Source organism: Carex rostrata, chromosome 4 (assembly GCF_964058835.1).
Source record: "Carex rostrata chromosome 4, lpCarRost1.2, whole genome shotgun sequence".
In the NCBI taxonomy this organism is placed as follows: Eukaryota; Viridiplantae; Streptophyta; class Magnoliopsida; order Poales; family Cyperaceae; genus Carex; species Carex rostrata.
In genome coordinates this window covers 12,977,053-12,996,129 of record NC_135921.1, presented here as the reverse complement: position 1 = coordinate 12,996,129, position 19,077 = coordinate 12,977,053, and the positions used below count along the sequence as shown (strand labels likewise).

Sequence of the window (19,077 nt, the reverse complement as noted above, 5' to 3'; positions counted from 1 at the left end):
CCTCGTAAGCGCCTTAAAGTTTTGAAAAGTCTTCGGGTGTCGACCGACAACTACGTTTTATAATGTGTTTCATCTAGAAGCATCAAAATATTGGTGTGAAATCAGTGTTAATAGACAAAAATCCATTTCAGTTATGAACTTTGTTAGAAAACAGAGGTGTGCATTTCTAAGACCCATTCTTTTTGGTAATTTATATGGCCTCATAAAATTATGATAATTGTGGCGATTATAGAATTAGAAAATATGATTAATGAAAACCATGAATCTACGGTTTTAAGAAAGAAAAAACAAAGAAAGCTATTTCACAGAGAAGAAAATATGAAGTTCTTGAGTTGTATTGAATTAATTAACTAAATGCAACACGATTTTGAACTTATCTATAAGACAACTTCTATTATTATGATTTCTTTAAATAGTTCTTTTTTTACAAGTAAAACAAAAAACATTATATAAAGTAGATTGTTTTGTCATATACACTTAGTTCAAAACTAGGGTATCAAGCAGGGTTCAGGGCATTTATTATTTTTAATCTTTGAAGAGAGAACATGGCTCCATACCAATCGGCATTTCCAATCAAGAACAACATGCACAGCAACCATTTCACAACAATACAACAAACCAGATAAAACATAAAAATGAAACCAGCATGAGATCGAAGTCAATCTGTCTTTATATTGAACAAAATTAAATTGCTATACATTATAGTCAATCAACTATTGTAATTACATAATTAAGGAAATAATCGGATCACCTAGACTACAAAGTTGTCAATCATATGAAAAATAACATCTGCTCCATCCGAGTTCCAAAAATATTTCCTCACCTGATGGATTACAAGATATATCTATTAGTACAATTCCAATCATACTTCTAATTTGGCATAATTTTGTGAGGAAAGATTGCATTGGTGAATTAGAGATCTGCATGTTCTCGTTCTTCACATTTTTGTTTTGGCATATACAAAAAGGGCTTAGGAAGCACTCTCAATGAAACATATAGAACGCAACTATTAAAAACAGGGCTCGGCCCATCTCCAGTTGAATGGAATCTAAAAAAGCACAAGACTTGCCTGGATGGTATTATGGGCATTGTATTTTAGCAGGCTTTTTTTAATTCTGACATCCACACGCTCCCAACAGACTTGAGTAAGACCCCTTATCATTTTCTCTGCATAAAAAAAAAAAAAAGCAAAATCAGTAAGTGCACCAAATGTGATAGTATATTTTCTTTTCTAAAAAAATATACCGTGACTAACCTTCGAAGTCATCAGTTTGAGTAACAACTGCATTATCAAGTTTCTCACCATTATCTAAATTTCCATTTTCGACATGTACAATGTTTGGGTACTTGTCATCATATGGGCATCTCAGTTCCTCGTACAATGAAAACAAAAGTATAATTTGGTGAGAAAAATGGCAGAAAGAAATTAAAGGAGAATACTATTGTTATTTCAAACAGCATAACAATTCTACTATAAAGTAACTTATAAGCATACTTTTGGCAACTCATGCGGCCTCCTAAATGACGATGTTCGCCATCCTACAATATCTTTTCACTTAGTCAAGGCTAGATACTTCATATTTGTATGTTTATAGAAATGTCAAGAAACTCAAAATCAAGATCTACTGCACATAGCTGCCTAGATCACTTACCATTATGCAATATCAGGTACCAGTTAGATATCACATATGTAATCTCGTGAGGATTATACTGACAAGAATGTCTTGACTGAGGGCATTTCCAACTGGTACCGTTACTAAACCATACAACTCGGACAAGAACTGGTATGAATGGCCCAATCCTGGAACAGGCTAAGCGACGAGTATGGCACAGTGTGATAAGATAATGAAGGTACTTTGATCATTGTATCAGTTCATTTTGTTTTTCTCAAAAAAAAAAAAAAAGTTCATATTGTGAACAAAAACTTTATAGGATACGGTCATAACTTGAATTTGCATATGCAACACGCCTCTTAAAAGCACGCAATGCCGAACTACAATAGAAAATAAAACCACAAATTGATGTTAAAAATTAACAAGCAAACTGTGAGAGATTTTTTTTTCTTTTGAGGATGTTTCATACTAAACTCTGTTTTATTTAATAGCCAACTGCGCTGCACCTTAGAAACAGGTAAATTGGAACAGAACCCTAGATTAGAGTCGTGAAAGAGAATACCGTAGAAAACATTAAGAGAAATGTAGTTTAAAATACAAACATGAATTTTATATCGTCTTGGTCTTCCGTCATTCGTACAAGAAGAGGAGGCTTGCCATCATCTTGATCTGTAAGGAAGAGATGCTTTCCGGTTCGACCGATTATGAGATGTGCAGTCTCCACTGCCGTTCTTTCCAAAATGGAAATCCCAAATAGAAAAGGAAGCTAGTAAACGTTAAGGTAGAGTCAAGTCAGCCACTAGCTGCATTTTTCTTTTCTTTTTTGTTTGAATTGTATTTGTCTGAAGTTTTCTACTTTCATTAGAGTAAATAGTCCTACTTTAATCCGAATACAATTCAATTTTAAAATAAAATGGTCAAGCTTAGTGAAAGAGAAATTTTTTTAAACTAATAATTCTTTTTGTTTGAAAAATAATAATAATTATGCATTTCCTGCTGTTTCATTTCCTGGCATTACTTCATTAAAGTGCTGGCACACAGTATGTACTGTTCTACTTCTACAATGTACTGAAATACAATTATATTCCAGTATTAGTCTCTGCTAGAATCCTAAGCTATCTATCATACCAAATTATACAAAAAAGTAATAGAATTGTAAATAATCTGCTAAAGAGTAAAGGGAAGTGTGAAACACCTGTTTATGGCCTCTTGAGCCTAAATGCGGTGTTGCAGATGTAATGAAATTGATAGGCTCTAGCCCTGCTATTCTACCTTTCAACTCCTCATCTAAACTTCCGTCAGATACTGTTTCGTGTGAATATAATATTCCTATTGCATATCTTGCGATTAATCCACCGAGCGAATGGGCCACAAAGGATATTTTGGTCACTCCCCTTCTCTTCTCAACAACTGATCTGACCTACATTACACATTTCATGCTTTATACATGGCAAGGGCGGAGCCAGACTTTCAAGCTATGGGAATCAAACACACATTGGGGTTATATTTTGAAAATGAATGGGGATCAATTGACCCCCATTCACTCCATGTAGATTCGTCCCTGATCCATGGGGACAAAAAATGCATAATTTTCTCCACTTACCGGGTTCCTCATATCAAATTTAGGTATTTTCACCTATCTAGGTAAGCGCCAATTATAGTATGGTACTATTACATACTGAAATAGGTATCTAAAAAATTACCTCGTCAGCTAGTCTCTCACCCATTCTATCAACTCCGTCATAGGTTAGCTTAGCAGTATTGCATTGGCTACCTATTTACAAAAGTAACATCAGATATACAGTAATTAAACAACAGTAATAATCAATAGAAAAAACATAGCATGCTCACGGTGCACGACTACTTTATCAGGAAACCTCTTGACAAGCTCCTCGTCCGCAAACTTCCAGTCATTCGGACTGCTACAACAAAACAGACAATAGAAATTAACACAGTAGATCACTACAGAAAAGCACCCAAAACTACCATTTGATACATAATCAACAAAAAAATTGACCTTCCACCCAGTCCATTAACCATGATCACAAGGTGTTCGGGGAAATGACCCAAGCTCAACATATCCTGACCAGTGCCAGAAGACTCCGTCTCGACCTGGGTAGAAAGTGACGTTGCTGAGCTGGACCGCCATGTCGACCAGCGTCTTTGCAAATCTCCCACCCAGTGGATCAAGTCCATGTTTCGTCGTTCGCTCCTTTGAAAGCCCGACATAACCCGTTTGTGTGGCTGGTGCAAGGAGCTGCCTGTGCCCAAGCTCGTTGGGCAAAGCATCGCCTGCACCGTGTATTGATTAATTTTTATTAATCATCTTCTTACTTTATATTTCAAGAGCCAATAAGAAGAAATCATTTCACCTATAGTATCTCAATTTTTGTTTTTGGATCTAAACCGTCTGATCAGATCCAAATTCTGATCAGACGGTCCTTATAAAAAGGCAAAATTTAGATTACTTCAGAGGAAACGGATTCCGGACTCAATGAGAATCGGTCGAGTTGTAGAAGCGAGACGGGATTTCTAGACGAGTGTTGAGCGTCGACGAATCACGAAAAAGGGTAAAGTTTGTGGATTCTCTGTAGACATTTCCAGCCAAAAATTAATGTACGCCTTTAAGAAGTAGAACAGTACATACTGTGTACCAACACTTTGATGAAGTAGAGCCAGGAAATGAAACAGCAGGAAATGCATAATTATTATTATTTTACCAGGACATTGTAGAACAGTTCAAACAAAAAGAATTATTAGTTTAAAAAAAAATTTCTTTCACTAAGCTTGACGCCTTGACCATTTTATTTTAAAATTGAATTGTATTCTGATTAAAGTAGGACTATTTACTCTAATGAAATTAGAAAACTTCAGACAAATACAATTCAAACAAAAAAGAAAAGAAAAATGCAGCTAGTGGCTGACTTGACTCTACCTTAACTTTCACTAGCTTCCTTTTCTATTTGGGATTTCCCTTTTGGAAAGAACGGCAGTGGAGACGGCACATCTCATAACCGGTCGAACCGGAAAGCATCTCTTCCTTACAGATCGAGATGATGGCAAGCCTCCTCTTTTTGTATGAATGACCGAAGACCAAGACGATCTAAAATTCATGTTTGTATTTTTAAACTACATTTCTCTTATTGTTTTTAAAGGTTTCGGTATTTAGAAACTGCAGTAATTTTATTAACGGAGAATCTGTTTACATATAGACTTTATAATCTTACACTTTAGTCCCTATAACTATTATATTCATATTTTTACCTAAATACCCTTATTTATCAATACAATATCTAACACTCCCCCTCAAGATGATGCATAAATATTAATCATGCTCATCTTGCCTATTACATTGGAGAAGTCTGTGACACTCAACCCTTTTGTGAAGATATCAGCAATTTGCTCCTTGGTTCGAACGAAAGGCATACAATAATGCTCTCGTCAAGTTTATCCTTGATAAAATGTCGGTCAATCTCCACATGTTTAGTTCTATCATGTTGTACTGAGTTGTTTGCTATGTTTATAGCCGCCTTGTCATAGTACAACATTATGGGTTTGTTCTCCAACAACCCCAATTCCGATAGCAATCTTCGTAATCACAACCCTTCACTCACACCTTGGGCCTTGGGCCATGGCTCTATACTCAGCCTCTGCAGTGGACCTTGCTACTACATTCTGCTTCTTGCTTCGCCAGGAAATCAGATTACCCCCAACAAATGAACAGTAGCCTGAAGTTGACTTTCTATCATCTAAACACCCTACCTAATCGGCATCTGTATATACGTCAATCCTAGTATGCTCATTTTTACTGAATAGCACACCTTTTCCCGGACAGCTCTTGAGATACCTCAGGATCTAATACACGGCCTCATGATGTGGAACTCTAGGGTCGTGCATATATCTACTCACTACGCTCACAGCGTATGCAATGTTGGGTCGAGTATGTTCCAAATAGATTAGTCTGCCTACTAGGCCCTGATACTATCCTCTATCTACTTGATCACCTATTCCTCCCTTCAGCTTATTATTAGGGTCTATGGGTGTATTGACAGGTCGACACCCAAGCATCACAGTGTCTCTCAGCAGATCTAGAACATACTTTTGCTGTGAGAGAACTACCCCTTTTGTTGAACGAGTAACCTCAATGCCTAGAAAGTAGCGCAATTCACCCAGGTCTTTCATCTCAAACTCTGTGGCTAAGCTGGCCTTAAGCCTCTTCATCTCAATAGGATCATTACCTGTTAACACTATATCATCCACATACATAACCAGAATGCAAATCTTCTCTCCTTTTCTTTGGATGAACATATTGTGATCGGCACTGCTTTGCTGATAGCCTAGTTTCTTCATTGCCATAGAAAACCTGTCAAACCAGACTCATGGTGACTGCTTCAACCCATACAGGGAGCGCTTTAGACGACACACTTTACCCTTCAGTTGTTCATTTTCAAACCCAGGTGGGATCTCCATATATACCTCTTCCTTTAAGTCACTATGAAGAAAGACATTTTTAACATCCAGCTAGCATAAATCCCACCCGAAGTTTATCGCACACGAGATGAGGGTTCTAACAGTATTCATTTTAGCCACTGGAGCAAAGGTCTCCTCATAGTCCACACCATATGTTTGTGTGTAGCCTTTGGCCACCAATCTGGCCTTGAATTTGTCCACCTTTCCCTCTGGAGTATATTTTGTCGAGTATACCCACTTGCATCCTACAGTGCTCTTGTTGGACGGTCTAGGGACCATATCCCATGTGTCATTTTTGACTAGTGCTCTCATCTCCTCGAACATTGCCTTCTTCCACTTTGGGTCCTGCATTGCTTTCCTCCAATCACATGGAACAAAGTTAGAGTGTAAGGAGGTTACAAAAGCTTTGTAAGTCGGGGAAAGTGTCTCAAATGAGACATAGTGAGAGATAGGATGCGATGTTGAGGCATCTTCCCCTTGCTTCAAGACAATTGACCGAACTCCTTTGCGCAAGGCAATAGGAAGATCGAGATCAGAGAAAATAGGAGTACCTAAGGGTAACTCTGAGTTACCTGAAGGCTGTGGTGTGAGCGAGCCGTCGACAGGAGCATGTAATTGGTATTAGTCTTGAACCGGATGTTGCTCAACATTCTCATGGTGAGGTTTTCGAGTGTAAACCTTGTTGATCTGCCTATTAGGAGGTGGTAGGCTTTAGTTCATGCTTGAGTCCAAATCTGTTTCTGTAGTTGGACTCAGGCCGATCATAGTATCATCGGCTATACTGTTGTTAGATTCCTTACTCTCCCCCTATTGACCAACTTGGTCTGAGGAATGGGTGACAACCACCTCAAGAAGATCATGAAATAGGACTGAAGATGTATTGGATTGTGCATCGGAGAGAGTAAATAGGGTTCTGTTTCTCGGAATGTCACATCCAAGCTTTCCAACATCCTTTTTTTCACAGGGTCATAACATCTATACCCATTTTTTTCACTGGAGTACCCAACAAACACACATTTTTGGGCCTTCGCATCAAGTTTACTAATACCTGGAGTTGTGTTATGAACAAAACACACACAACCAAACTTTTTGGGAGGTACCTTAAATGAGGTGGTCTCTGTGAGCATTTCAAGTGGTGTACTGAAGTCCACCGCTCTCAAAGGCATTATGTTGATCAAATATGTAGCAGTCTGCGTTGCTTTCCCCAAAGGTACCTCGAAACATTCATGGCAAACAGAAGGCACCTTGTCACTTCCAAGATGTGCCTATTCTTCTTTTCTGCAACACCATTTTGTTCAGGTGTATTCACACATGTAGTTTGATGTATAATACCATTATTTCGCAAGAAGTCTTGCATTGCCCCGTTGGTGTATTCTGTGCCATTATCTGAGCGTAACACTTTCACTTTTTTCTCAAATTGGGTTTCCACCATCTTGTGAAAAGTCTTGAAGCACTCCAGAACTCCCTCTTTACTCCTCAACAGGTACAGCCAAGTCATTCGGCTATAACAATCAATAAAGGTGACAAGCCACCTTGAACCCGATAAAGCAGTAACTCTCGAGGGCCCCCAAACATCAGAATGAACAATATCAAAGCAAGAAAAACTTCTATTACCAAAAGAGGGATACATTGTTCTAGTGTGCTTAGCAAACTCAAACGCATCACATACTAGTTTAGTCTTGCTATACTTAGAGTACAACTTGGGATACAACCTTCCAAGCACAGTAAAAGATATATGCCCTAAACGGCTATGTAGCAAAATCATCTCCAACTCTGGAGTCTCTGCCAAACAGGCTCGTGGATCCAAAAACTCCCCTCCTTACTTGAGTCGGTACAGGCCTTCACTCCTCTTGCCAATACCAATCACTCTTCCTGTCTTCAGCTCCTGCAACACAACATGGGTAGGAGACAGAGAAACAACACAATTAAGATCATCCCGCAGTTGACTAACTGACAGGAGGTTATTGGTGAAGTTAGGAACATGAAAGATCGACGATAGCTGGAGGTTTGGAGTACATGTTACATCCCCAACTCCTTCTATCGAACAAAGCGAGCCATTGGCTGTTTGTACCTTTTCTCTCCCAGACATAGGCTTATAGGTTTTGAACATTGTAGGGTCAGGGGTCATATGCTTAGATGCCCTAGAGTCTACGATTCAGGAGCGATCAGGACTAGACTCGGCTATTAGGGCTTTTATAACAGTGCCAACAGTTCTAACTACAGTGGTAAGATGAGAGGAGAGAGTGTAATCGTCAGCCCCAGATGGAGCAGTAGTAGATGAGGCACTGCTAGCTGGGGTAGCGGACAAGAACTTCTAGTGCTGTCAGCCATATGCGCCTTTTGGTATCCTCAGTGCCTGAACCTGGTGTACTAGTGCTGTCAGCCATATGCGCCTTTTGGTATCCTCCACCACGTCCTAGTCCACGACTTCTACCTTGTTCTCTGCCATGGCCACCATCACGACCTCGACCTCTAACTGGTCTTCCGTGTAAATCCCAGCAAGTCTCCTGAGTGTGATTCTTCCTATGGTAGTGATCACAGACTTTGTCACCCTGGGAGGATACTGTGTGTGGCAGGCTGAACATAGTCGAACCCTCCTGCACTGGCAAAGATACCATTGCCTTCCTCCTGCTTTCCTCTTGAACTGCTACTGCAAAGGCATCACGAAGAGCAGGTAGAGGATTCCTCTGTCAGAGACTCTATCGGATCTGCTCAAACTCAGAGTTGAGGCCAGCAAGGAAACGAAATGTCCTTCTTTTCTCCAACCAGTTTGTGAAGGCTAGTGCATCTGCTGAGCATTTCATCGCCAAAGGATCAAAGAAATGCATTTGCTCCCACATATTGTTCAACTCTGAGAAATACTCAGTCACACTCATTTCTCCCTGTATCAGACTGTTTGACTTAGACTGGAGGTGATAGATCTGCCCATGGTTACCCTTTTGAGAGAGTACATCTCGGCCGCCCGATCCCACACTTGTCGGGCGGTGTTCAACATCATAAACTGATTTTGCAGTCTAACCTCCATTAAGTTGACCAGCCATGACATAACTTGCCCATCGTCTGCCTCCCACTTCTGAAACTCAGGTTTTTCCTCTATCTTCTCCTCTCCCACAGCTACGGGTTTCTTAATTTGTTGTACCGGTAACATACCCGGTTAGTCTCTGACCCTTCAAGTGCATAAGCATTTGTCTTGACCACAACAGATAGTTCTCAACCCCATTCAATCTCATTGAGATGACTTGAGACGACTTAGAGAAGCTTCTCTCTTCTGCCATTTTTTTTATTTAATTTTTTTTTTTTTTTAAAACAGCAACGATCAGTTACTTAAATTAGGCGAATCCAGATAGAGAGAGCAAGGTTTGATAACACAGGTGAGAAGAGAAATACGGAGACACAGGTCCGATAGAGAGAGAGCGAGGAAGACACACGGGTTTAGGGTTTAGACACACGGAGACGTATCTGGCGCGAGATCTGGCCGAGGCGGCGCGTGACCTGGTGGCGGCGGCGCGAGATCTGGAGGCAGTGTGCTCGACGCACTGGCGACGGTGCTGCGACTACACTCTAGCGACTACGCGCTGGCGACTACGGTGGATGGGGCGCCGGACTTGCTCTGGATGAACGCACAAAGAGGCGGACGACAGCGGCGAGCTCACGCGACACTCTCCCGCTCTGATACCATAAAGGTTTCGGTATTTAGAAACTGCAGTAATTTCATTAACAGAGAATCTGTTTACATATAGACTTTACAATCTTACACTTTAGTCCCTATAACTATTATATTCATACTTTTACCTAAATACCCATATTTATCAATACAATATCCAACAGTTTTCTACGTCATGACTTTAATCTAGGGTTCTGTTCCAATTTACCTGTTTCTAAGGTGCAGCACAGTTGGCTATTAAGTTTAGTATGAAACATAAAACTCTCACAGTTTGTTTAATATCAATTTGTGGTTTTATTTTCTAATGTAGTTCGGCATTGCGTGCTTTCAAGAGGCGTGTTGCATATGCAAATTCAAGTTATGACCGTATCCTATAAAGTTTTTGTTCACAAAATGAACTGATAAGATGATCAAAGTACCTTCATTATCTTATCACACTGTGCCATACTTGTTGCTTAGCCTGTTCCAGGATTGGGCCATTTGTACCAGTTCTTGTCCGAGTTGTATGGTTTAGTAACAGTACCAGCAGGAAATGCCCTCAATCAAGACATTCTTGTCAGTATAATATCCTCACGAGATTACATATGTGATATCTAACTGGTAGCTGATATTTCATGATGGTAAGCGATCTAGGCAGCTTTGTGCAGTAGATCTTGATTTTGAGTCTCTTGACATTTTTATAAACATACAAATATGAAGTATCTAGCCTTGACTAAGTGAAAAGATATTGTAGGATGGCGAACATCGTCATTTAGGCGGCTGCATGAGTTGCCAAAAGTATGCTTATAAGTTACTTTATAGTAGAATTGTTATGCTGTTTGAAATAACAATAGTATTCTCCGTTAATTTCTTTCTGCCATTTTTCTCACCAAATTATACTTTTATTTTCATTATACAAGGAACTGAGATGCCCATATGATGACAAGTACCCAAATATTGTACATGTCGAAAATGGAAATTTAGATAATGGTGAGAAACTTGATAATGCAGTTGTTACTCAAACTGATGAATTCGAAGGTTAGTCACGGTATATTTTTTTTTAAAAGAAAATATACTCACACATTTGGTGCACTTACTGATTTTGCTATTTTTTTTTTTACAGAGAAAATGATAAGGGGTCTTACTCAAGTATGTTGGGAGCTGGTTTGTCTATTTCTAATCGGACAGTCCGGAATGAGTCTGTCTAATCTGAAATTAACAGCCCAAATCTGGCAGAACCATCCAATGAATTCCATTCAACTGGAGATTGGGCTTAGCCCTGTTTTTAACATGTTTCATTGTGAATGGTAAAATTCGTTGAGAGTGCTTCCTAAGCCCTTTTTGTATACGCCAAAAAAAAAAATTGTGAAGAAGGAGAACATGCAGATCTCTAATTCACCAATGCAATCTTTCCTCACAAAATTATGCCAAATTAGAAGTATAATTGGAATTGTACTAATAGATATACCTTGTATTCCATCAGGTGAGGAAATATTTTTGGAGCTCGGATGGAGCCGATGTTATTTTTCATATGATTGACAACTTTGTAGTCTAGGTGATCTGATTACTTTCTTAATTATGTAATTACAATAGTTGATTGACTATAATGTATAGCAATTTAATTTTGTTCAATATAAAGACAGATTGTCTTCGATCTCATGCTGCTTTCATTTTTATGTTTTCTCTGGTTTGTTGTATTGTTGTGGAATGGTTGCTGAGCATGTTGTTCTTGGATGGAAATGCCGATTGGTATGGAGCCATGTTCTCTCTTCAAAAGATAAAAAATGACCTGAACCCTGCTTGATACCCTAGTTTTGAACTAAGTGTATATGACAAAACAATCTACTTATATAATGTTTTTGTTTTACTTGTAAAAGAGAACTATTTTAAGAAATCATAATAATAGAAGTTGTCTTATAAGTTCAAAATCGTGTTGCATTTATTTAGTTAATTCAATACAACTCAAGAACTTCATATTTTCTTCTCTGTGAACTAGCTTTCTTTATTTTCTTCTCTGTGAACTTCATATTTTCTTTCTTTCTGTGTTTTCATTAATCATATTTTCTAAAAATAATACTATAATCGCCACAATTATCATAATTTTATGAGGCCATATAAATTACCAAAAAGAATTTCTAACAAAATTCATAACTGAAATGGATTTTGTCTATTAACACTGATTTCACAACAATATTTGGATCGACACCCAAAGACTTTTCAAAACTTTAAGGCACTTACGAGGTACACGGGTTAAGGTTCTTAATTTAAGTAATTAACCTGTCATTGCCAAACATCCATTTCAGACCAGGTTCTATCAGCTGATCAGCTTGGTTCTCATGCAGTTATTTCCCATGCAGCTTTTTCTGCATCTCTGAATTTAAGACCATCCTTATTCCTTAGCCTAGATTGTTTTGGAATCATTTTTTCCATAAATACATGTATTAACTAGAAAAAATAAGAAGATAAATTAATATACAACTGTTTATATGTTAGCAAAGCAATTATTAATGTTGAAGTCGGGTGATGACATAGATTGTCACGCATGTCAACGCCACAAGAGAACTGATTAAGATTATCTATTTTTAACTAACACCCCAAATATAGATCCTGCATGAGGATCATGGCCACAAAGATGATTTGCCTGACAACCAAAACCAATAGATATAAACTTTCCTATAAAGAAAAGAGATTGATCAGTCACAAATGCTGCTCTCTCCTCAAAAACGATCAAAAATTGGTAAGCCAAAATATTTGACCTCTCATATAAAAATCAAAAAGTGAAAAGAAAAAAGAAGAATTTTGAAAAACTAAAAGGACGTTGATTTGAAGCGCGAGTGTAAAAAATTTGGCAATGGGGAAGTACTCTGATCCGGGAACAGGGATGTCAGTAACGGGGACTGAAACAGTGTATCCTCTGGTGGCTGTTGCAATTGATAATAACAACAAGACAAGTCATGGTGCCTTGAAATGGGCTGTGGAACACCTTTTAAAGAGGGGCCAGACAGTGGTGCTTGTCCATGTCAATACCAAGGGTACCTCAAGTAAGTCTCACTCAAAATTCTCTAGTTTACTTGATAATTTATTGTTCAAGATTGGCTCAGGCATTAACAATGTGTTTTATGATTTATTTGCCCTTATTTTTTGTTGGGTTTTTATCGGGTGATATATAGCTGGTCCATTGGATTCTTCTGGTTATAAGCAACCTGATGCACAATTGAGGGAGCTCTTCCTTCGGTACCGATGTTTCTGCAACTGCCAAGATGTACTTAACCTTTTTTTTTTCTCCCTGTCTAATAAAGAACCTGAAATTTGGATTGAAAATTGTTAAGGATAGTATCATTTTATTGGTCTATAAATTACTTCTAACAAAAAATGATCAGTAATTTCGTTTGTCTTGTTTAGATAAATTGCAAGGATGTGGTATTAGATGAGATGGATGTGGCAAGGGCACTCATAGTATTTGCTCAATCGGCCTCAATTGAAATAATTGTACTGGGATCCCCTCCAAAAGGAATGCTAAGGTAGCAAATTTGATTGCCATTAGTTCCTCTCCATCTGATATTTTAATACTTGTGTGTTGCTGTAAATTTCATGAATGCTTTTTACCAGAATATTTAAGAGCTCAGACGTGCCCCAAATCGTTGCCATAGGAGCCCCTGACTTCTGCACTGTCTACATTATTGGGAAGGAAAAAATTTCGCATCAGAAATTTGCAATCCGTGCAGCCCCCACCGTGTCACCATTGCGCCCGCAAATGGGCAATCATTATGTGCCCAAATTCGAATCAGCTGGTGCTACCGCCCCACCAAAATGGATGGCCTCTAAAGGTTAGTCTTTGGTGAACACAAATATTGAATTATTGTTAATGTGTTAACTTTATTGAGTCTTGAATAACATATTTTTATCTTATTATAACAGCAGATAATTTTTCAGAGCCTGGTCTCCCATGCGATAATTCAATTAAGTAAGTTTTAATCCAGTAATAATTAATAGTCCAGTTAAATCAAATAGTTGACATCTCTTTTGATACATCTTAGCTCATAGTTGATTATCTAATTCACACAAAAGGTATATAGGAAGTACTCTGATCCAGGAACAGGGATGTCAGTAACGGGGACTGAAGCAGTGTATCCTCTGGTGGCTGTGGCAATTGATAATAACAACAAGACTAGTCATGGTGCCTTGAAATGGGCTGCGGAACACCTTTTAAAAAGGGGCCAGACACTTGTGCTCGTCCATGTCAATACCAAGGGTACCTCAAGTAAGTCTCAGTCAAAATTCTCTAGTTTACTTGATAATTTATTGTTCAAGATTGGCTCAGGCATTAACAATGTGTTTTATGATTGATTTGCCCTTTTTTTTTGTTGGGTTTATCGGGTGAGATATAGCTGGTCCATTGGATTCTTCTGGTTATAAGCAACCTGATGCACAATTGAGGGAGCTCTTCCTTCCGTACCGATGTTTCTGCAACCGCCAAGATGTACTTAACCTTTTTATTTTCTCCCTCTCTAATAAAGCACCTGAAATTTGGATTGAAAATTTTTAAGGATAGTCTCATTTTATTGATCTATAAATTACTTCTAACAAAAAATGATCAGTAATTTCGTTTGTCTTGTTTAGATAAATTGCAAGGATGTGGTATTAGATGAGATGGATGTGGCAAGGGCACTCATAGTATTTGCTCAATCGGCCTCAATTGAAATAATTGTACTGGGATCCCCTCCAAAAGGAATGCTAAGGTAGCAAATTTGATTCCCATTAGTTCCTATCCATCTGATATTTTAATACTTGTGTGTTGCTGTAAATTTCATGAATGCTTTTTACCAGAATATTTAAGAGCTCAGATGTGCCCCAAATCGTTGCCATAGGAGCCCCTGACTTCTGCACTGTCTACATTATTGGGAAGGAAAAAATTTCGCATCAGAAATTTGCAATCCGTGCAGCCCCCACCGTGTCACCATTGCGCCCGCAAATGGGCAATCCTACTGTGCCCAAATTCGAATCAGCCAGTGCTACCGCCCCACCAAAATGGATGGCCTCTAAAGGTTAGTCTTTGGTGAACACACACTACCAGAATTATTGTTAATGTGTTAACTTTATTGAGTCTTGAATAACAGATTTTTATCTTATTATAACAGCAGATAATTTTTCAGACCCTGGTCTCCCATGCGATAACTCCATTAAGTAAGTTTTAATCCAGTAATTATTACTGGTCCAGTTAAATCAAATAGTTGACATCTCTTTTGTTACATCTTAGCTCATAGTTGATTATCTAATTCACACATAATGTATATAAAATTATGCTTGTTCTTATATGGAATACAACTTGGAGCATATAGCAGTATCTAGCAAAGCCTTTGCCATTTAGCAATCTTAATTTTTTTGAGATATTATATACTTAATCTAAAAGATATCTTTTGTTTGTTCAATCAAGACTTTCGAATGGGTCAGAGAGCAATCTTGAGCATAGTTTTGAAATGATGCGTACGCCTCACCGATTTGTGCCTCAATATGTCTTATATGAAGAGAGTTCAAATGCCTAATGTCTTTTCGTTTTTAAGTCATTCTATTTGAGATATAAAATGAGAAGCATAATATTTATATTGTTATTTATTTTAGTTAGTATCGAGTTTGTAGAAGAGGTTTGGTGGGGGAGTAGATGCTTCCACTGGCGGATCCACACAGTGATTGGAGTAGGCACTTGTCTGAAATTTGAATTTTTTATTTCGATTTAGTACTAATTGTTTAGTGTATCTACTTCTGATTCGATGTAGTGCCTACTCCTAATCAGAGTTAGTTCAATTTTTGAACCGAATCCTTTTGAGTTTTGATTAATTCTGTGTATTTCATTTTTTTTTAGATCTGCGATACTATATTTCATAAATAGAATGAAAGAGAACAAGAAATGCCTGACAATAAATCTTTTATCTAAGTTTTGACTTTGATTTGCTAATTGGCTAAGAACATATCCACTTTAAATTGTGCCGAACAAATTTTTATTAAATTAGGAAACATATTTCAATGTTGTGCCAAACGATTTTATGATTATAACAGATTTATAAATAAACATAGTTATAGAAATTGAGTTGCAATTGTATACCTGACAAGTTAATATTTGCTTTGGGAGCCCTCGACTTATCCGTTTGACTGGATTTGCAAAACATACATAATTGCATTTTACAGTTTTCCTTCTTGAGGATTTGTGCATATTCATGACAACTGAAGGTTCAATAAATACACATCAAGGATGAATAAATGAACTGTAATACAACATCAAGGATGTAGTCATGAAGCACAAGACATTGGATAGCAAAAGCATTAACTCAAGATTAAGAATAATTAATATGTAAAATTGGTAAAATAAGCTTGAGATTGACCTAAGTGAGGCCTACCATTGCAACGGTCTAGGAATCATTGCAACAAAATAAATAAATCATATGTAAATCCCGTGATGCATAAAATAGGATTTAGCATCATAGAACGCTAAACCTTCCAGAGGATTACCGTTGGCGAAACCGTTGCACTCTAAACCACTCAGATTACTCTACTGTTGTAATGGTCTCCTGTACCGTTGCAACGGTCAGCACCAATTACTTCCTTTTTATTAGCTCTCTATAAATAGAAGCTATACCAAGGTTTGGAGTATCACTCTAGCCGCTCCCAACTTCAATATTTCATATTTATAGATCTAGAGAAAGCCGTTGTTGCTTATGCACTTAAACTTCAATATGCACAATCAATCTCTAGCTTATTCAATCAATTCAATAACTCCTAGAGTGATTATGCGTGATCAAATCAATTACTACTTCGAGTCTTGTGCTCACCTAGCAATCCTTGAATCCTCGCGAATCGGATTGTCTTCCTTTGAGCCTTTAGTGCTCCTGTTCGGGCCGTGTGACTTCTCAGAAGATTGTAAGGGCTCACCAGTTCCACCTTATAATCATTTCTCATTGGGTAAAGAAAGGCACGCCATCTCAAAGGTCGCGGGCCCTGGAGACGTAGGCGTTAGTGCTGAACTCCATAAATAGCCCTCGTATCAAGTGTCTCTAAACTCTATTATTTACTTTACCTTTTAGTTTAGAACAAAGTTATTTTAGTTTCTGTCAAGAATAACTTATAGACATGTTAGAACTTTATTAATTAGACAAAAATCTAAAAAGACCCTATTCACCCTCCCCCCCCCCCCCCCCTACCTCTAAGTGCCTTTGGGACCAACAGTTAATAGTTTTGGACCCGATTAGCTATTTGAATCCGATTAGTGCCCTACCTTGACAGAAATGCTGGATTCGTCCCTGGATGCTTCTTCTTCGGTTCAATCCAGAGAATATATGAAGGGATAGATTCTCGATTAGGGGTGTAAACAGATAAGATATTATCCGATTTCATCCAGATTTGTATCAAAAAAATTACTTAAATTATCCGATCCACATCTGTATCTGAGACTATCCATATCTGTATCCGAAAAATTATAACGAATAAAGACACAGTAAGGATTTTAATTATCCGTAACTATCCATATCCGACCGTTTACACCCCTAAACCATAACAAATGTACTCTACGTTCTTAAATTGCTTTATTAAATTGCATATATACATACCAATGATTTATTAAAATGTATATATATATATATATATATATATATATTATGATGAACAATATAACACTATGACATGATTAGTGACTAATGTTTTGATAATATGATATATATTTTGTAACCAAGAAACTTATTATAAAAATACTGAATCTAATTTATAAGTAAAAAAAAATATTTAGATATTATTTTTTACTATAATGTACATTAGTAATTTATTTTTAATTATTCGAATTATATTCATATTTGTATTCGCATCCGTCCGATATCCGATAAGTATCCATTTAATATCCGATCAGTATCCATTTAATATCCGATCAGTATCCATATCCAAGATTATATGTATTTGTATCCGTATTCGAAAAATTATAACGAATAAGGATACAGTTTGTCCAATATCCAATCCGTATCCGATGGTTTACACCCCTACTTCTATGCCTGTAGAACATTTAGAATTTTCTTTATTCTAACGTGATGGATTCATTTGCATTTGGTTGTTTTTTTTTTGTTTTTTTTTTCTGAAAAACTATCATTTTTATGATGGGCATAAATTAAATCCGGTTCAATATTATAGTTGAAGTTATTTAATTGTATTAAAATCTGTGTGTAAATGATTTACATTACAATTTGTCGTGTGAATCTAAATCAAACGCACAAATTTTAATTTAACGAACAACTCTCACAAAAAATAAGATCGAATTTAATCCGTTGATAATTAAATCGTTGCCTTTCCCTTTTGAACATCTTAAAATATCATAAATATTAAATGAAAGAAATAAAAGAACCTCATATACTAACAATTATCCTGAAACTATTTAATATTAAAGCCCAATAATATTTTAATTTCTATTTTTAAACGAACAAGATAAACACTTATGCCTCTGTTAGATATATAATATCATTATTAACTTGCTTCACCTTAATACTAAGAAAATACGACATAAAATAAATCGTTTATCTAAAAATCTCGCATCATGACCCTCTTGATATTCTCAATCATCTTATTATTGTTGTCTATACATATTAAATCATTAACATATAAAGTCACCAACAACATTTCTTCGTTTTCTATCTTGACATAAATGACATCTTCATATAGACATTGCCCGAAACCGTATGATTGAAAATATTAATTTTTTTTTTTTTAGGGTAAGGTAGCAACTTGCTATCTTACGGATTTTCATTGATAAAAAAATATTTACAAGCCAAAGGAGGCAGTTCAAATATCAAAAAGAAAAAGTGGAATTTATTTACACCTCAGTGGTCTACTGTTATAAATTTACATCTCGTCTTCAACAATTTTTATACCATTGGTGAACTTCGCCAACAGTTTCTCGAGCCAGTATCGATGTCGGCTTGGATTGTTGGAAAAATATCATTATGTTTCGTTCGCGCCATAAGGCCCAAAGGCCCGCTGCCCAAGCAGTGTCCCACTGTTTTGGTGTATTATGAGACCACAAGTGTCATATTTGAATGTGATTTAATGCGACGGGGGGAATGGGTCCGAGCTAGACCAACAGAAATAAAGTCCACCAGAGGGCCTGAGCGTAAGGGCACTCCCATATGAGATGATCCGCAGTCTCCATAATATCTCGTCCACATAGAGCACAACCCGAGATGAATATGCCACCTCGCTTAAATAAAATCTCTCTCGTCAAAAGCTTATTTTGTAACATTACCCAGAGGAACACTTTGACCTTGGACGGGGCCTTGATCTTCCATAATCTGGTGTAGAAGGGGCACGTGACTCCACTATTTT

General features: G+C 37.3%; 3 protein-coding genes across 4 annotated transcripts; 2 read left to right on the top strand and 1 right to left on the bottom strand.

Moving 5' to 3' along the window:
• Positions 1–647: 647 nt before the first annotated feature.
• On the bottom strand, positions 648–3,964 carry LOC144553451 (lipid droplet phospholipase 1-like). 2 transcript variants are annotated; one of them, XM_078301621.1, is made up of 10 exons: positions 3,631–3,964; positions 3,465–3,532; positions 3,317–3,387; positions 2,809–3,033; positions 2,216–2,379; positions 1,938–1,993; positions 1,496–1,548; positions 1,256–1,373; positions 1,070–1,167; positions 648–823 (listed from the first exon to the last, which is right to left on the bottom strand). In XM_078301621.1, exons 1-10 carry the CDS (start codon positions 3,900–3,902, stop codon positions 752–754), a joined length of 1,197 nt encoding a protein of 398 aa, XP_078157747.1. In that variant the 5' UTR covers positions 3,903–3,964; the 3' UTR covers positions 648–751. The 2 variants fall into 2 exon arrangements, with proteins under 2 accessions (XP_078157747.1, XP_078157748.1); XM_078301622.1 differs by lacking the exon at positions 648–823 and having other exon boundaries at positions 1,246–1,373; positions 3,631–3,924.
• A 280-nt stretch (positions 3,965–4,244) lies between these two features.
• Positions 4,245–12,387, top strand: LOC144553271 (uncharacterized). The gene is made up of 6 exons (XM_078301368.1): positions 4,245–4,727; positions 10,058–10,113; positions 10,472–10,524; positions 10,647–10,764; positions 10,850–10,890; positions 12,331–12,387. Exons 1-6 carry the CDS (start codon positions 4,696–4,698, stop codon positions 12,385–12,387), a joined length of 357 nt encoding a protein of 118 aa, XP_078157494.1. The 5' UTR covers positions 4,245–4,695.
• Positions 12,388–12,577: 190 nt separating this feature from the next.
• On the top strand, positions 12,578–13,251 carry LOC144553270 (U-box domain-containing protein 51-like). The gene is made up of 3 exons (XM_078301367.1): positions 12,578–12,767; positions 12,897–12,988; positions 13,129–13,251. Exons 1-3 carry the CDS (start codon positions 12,578–12,580, stop codon positions 13,249–13,251), a joined length of 405 nt encoding a protein of 134 aa, XP_078157493.1.
• Positions 13,252–19,077: the final 5,826 nt, after the last annotated feature.

Coding starts and splice junctions, on each gene's coding strand:
- LOC144553451 (XM_078301621.1), bottom strand. CDS start 3,902: ATGCTTTGCCCAACGAGCTTGGGCACAGGCAGCTCCTTGCACCAGCCA. Junction 1,994..2,215: donor CAAGACGATATAAAATTCAT/GTTTGTATTTTA, acceptor TTTCTATTGTAG/TTCGGCATTGCGTGCTTTTA. Junction 1,549..1,937: donor TGCAAATTCAAGTTATGACC/GTATCCTATAAA, acceptor CTAAGTGAAAAG/ATATTGTAGGATGGCGAACA.
- LOC144553271 (XM_078301368.1), top strand. CDS start 4,696: ATGACCGAAGACCAAGACGATCTAAAATTCAT. Junction 10,765..10,849: donor TCAAACTGATGAATTCGAAG/GTTAGTCACGGT, acceptor TTTTTTTTACAG/AGAAAATGATAAGGGGTCTT. Junction 10,891..12,330: donor CTCAAGTATGTTGGGAGCTG/GTTTGTCTATTT, acceptor CCCCAAATATAG/ATCCTGCATGAGGATCATGG.
- LOC144553270 (XM_078301367.1), top strand. CDS start 12,578: ATGGGGAAGTACTCTGATCCGGGAACAGGGATGTCAGTAACGGGGACT. Junction 12,768..12,896: donor CAATACCAAGGGTACCTCAA/GTAAGTCTCACT, acceptor GGTGATATATAG/CTGGTCCATTGGATTCTTCT. Junction 12,989..13,128: donor GTTTCTGCAACTGCCAAGAT/GTACTTAACCTT, acceptor TGTCTTGTTTAG/ATAAATTGCAAGGATGTGGT.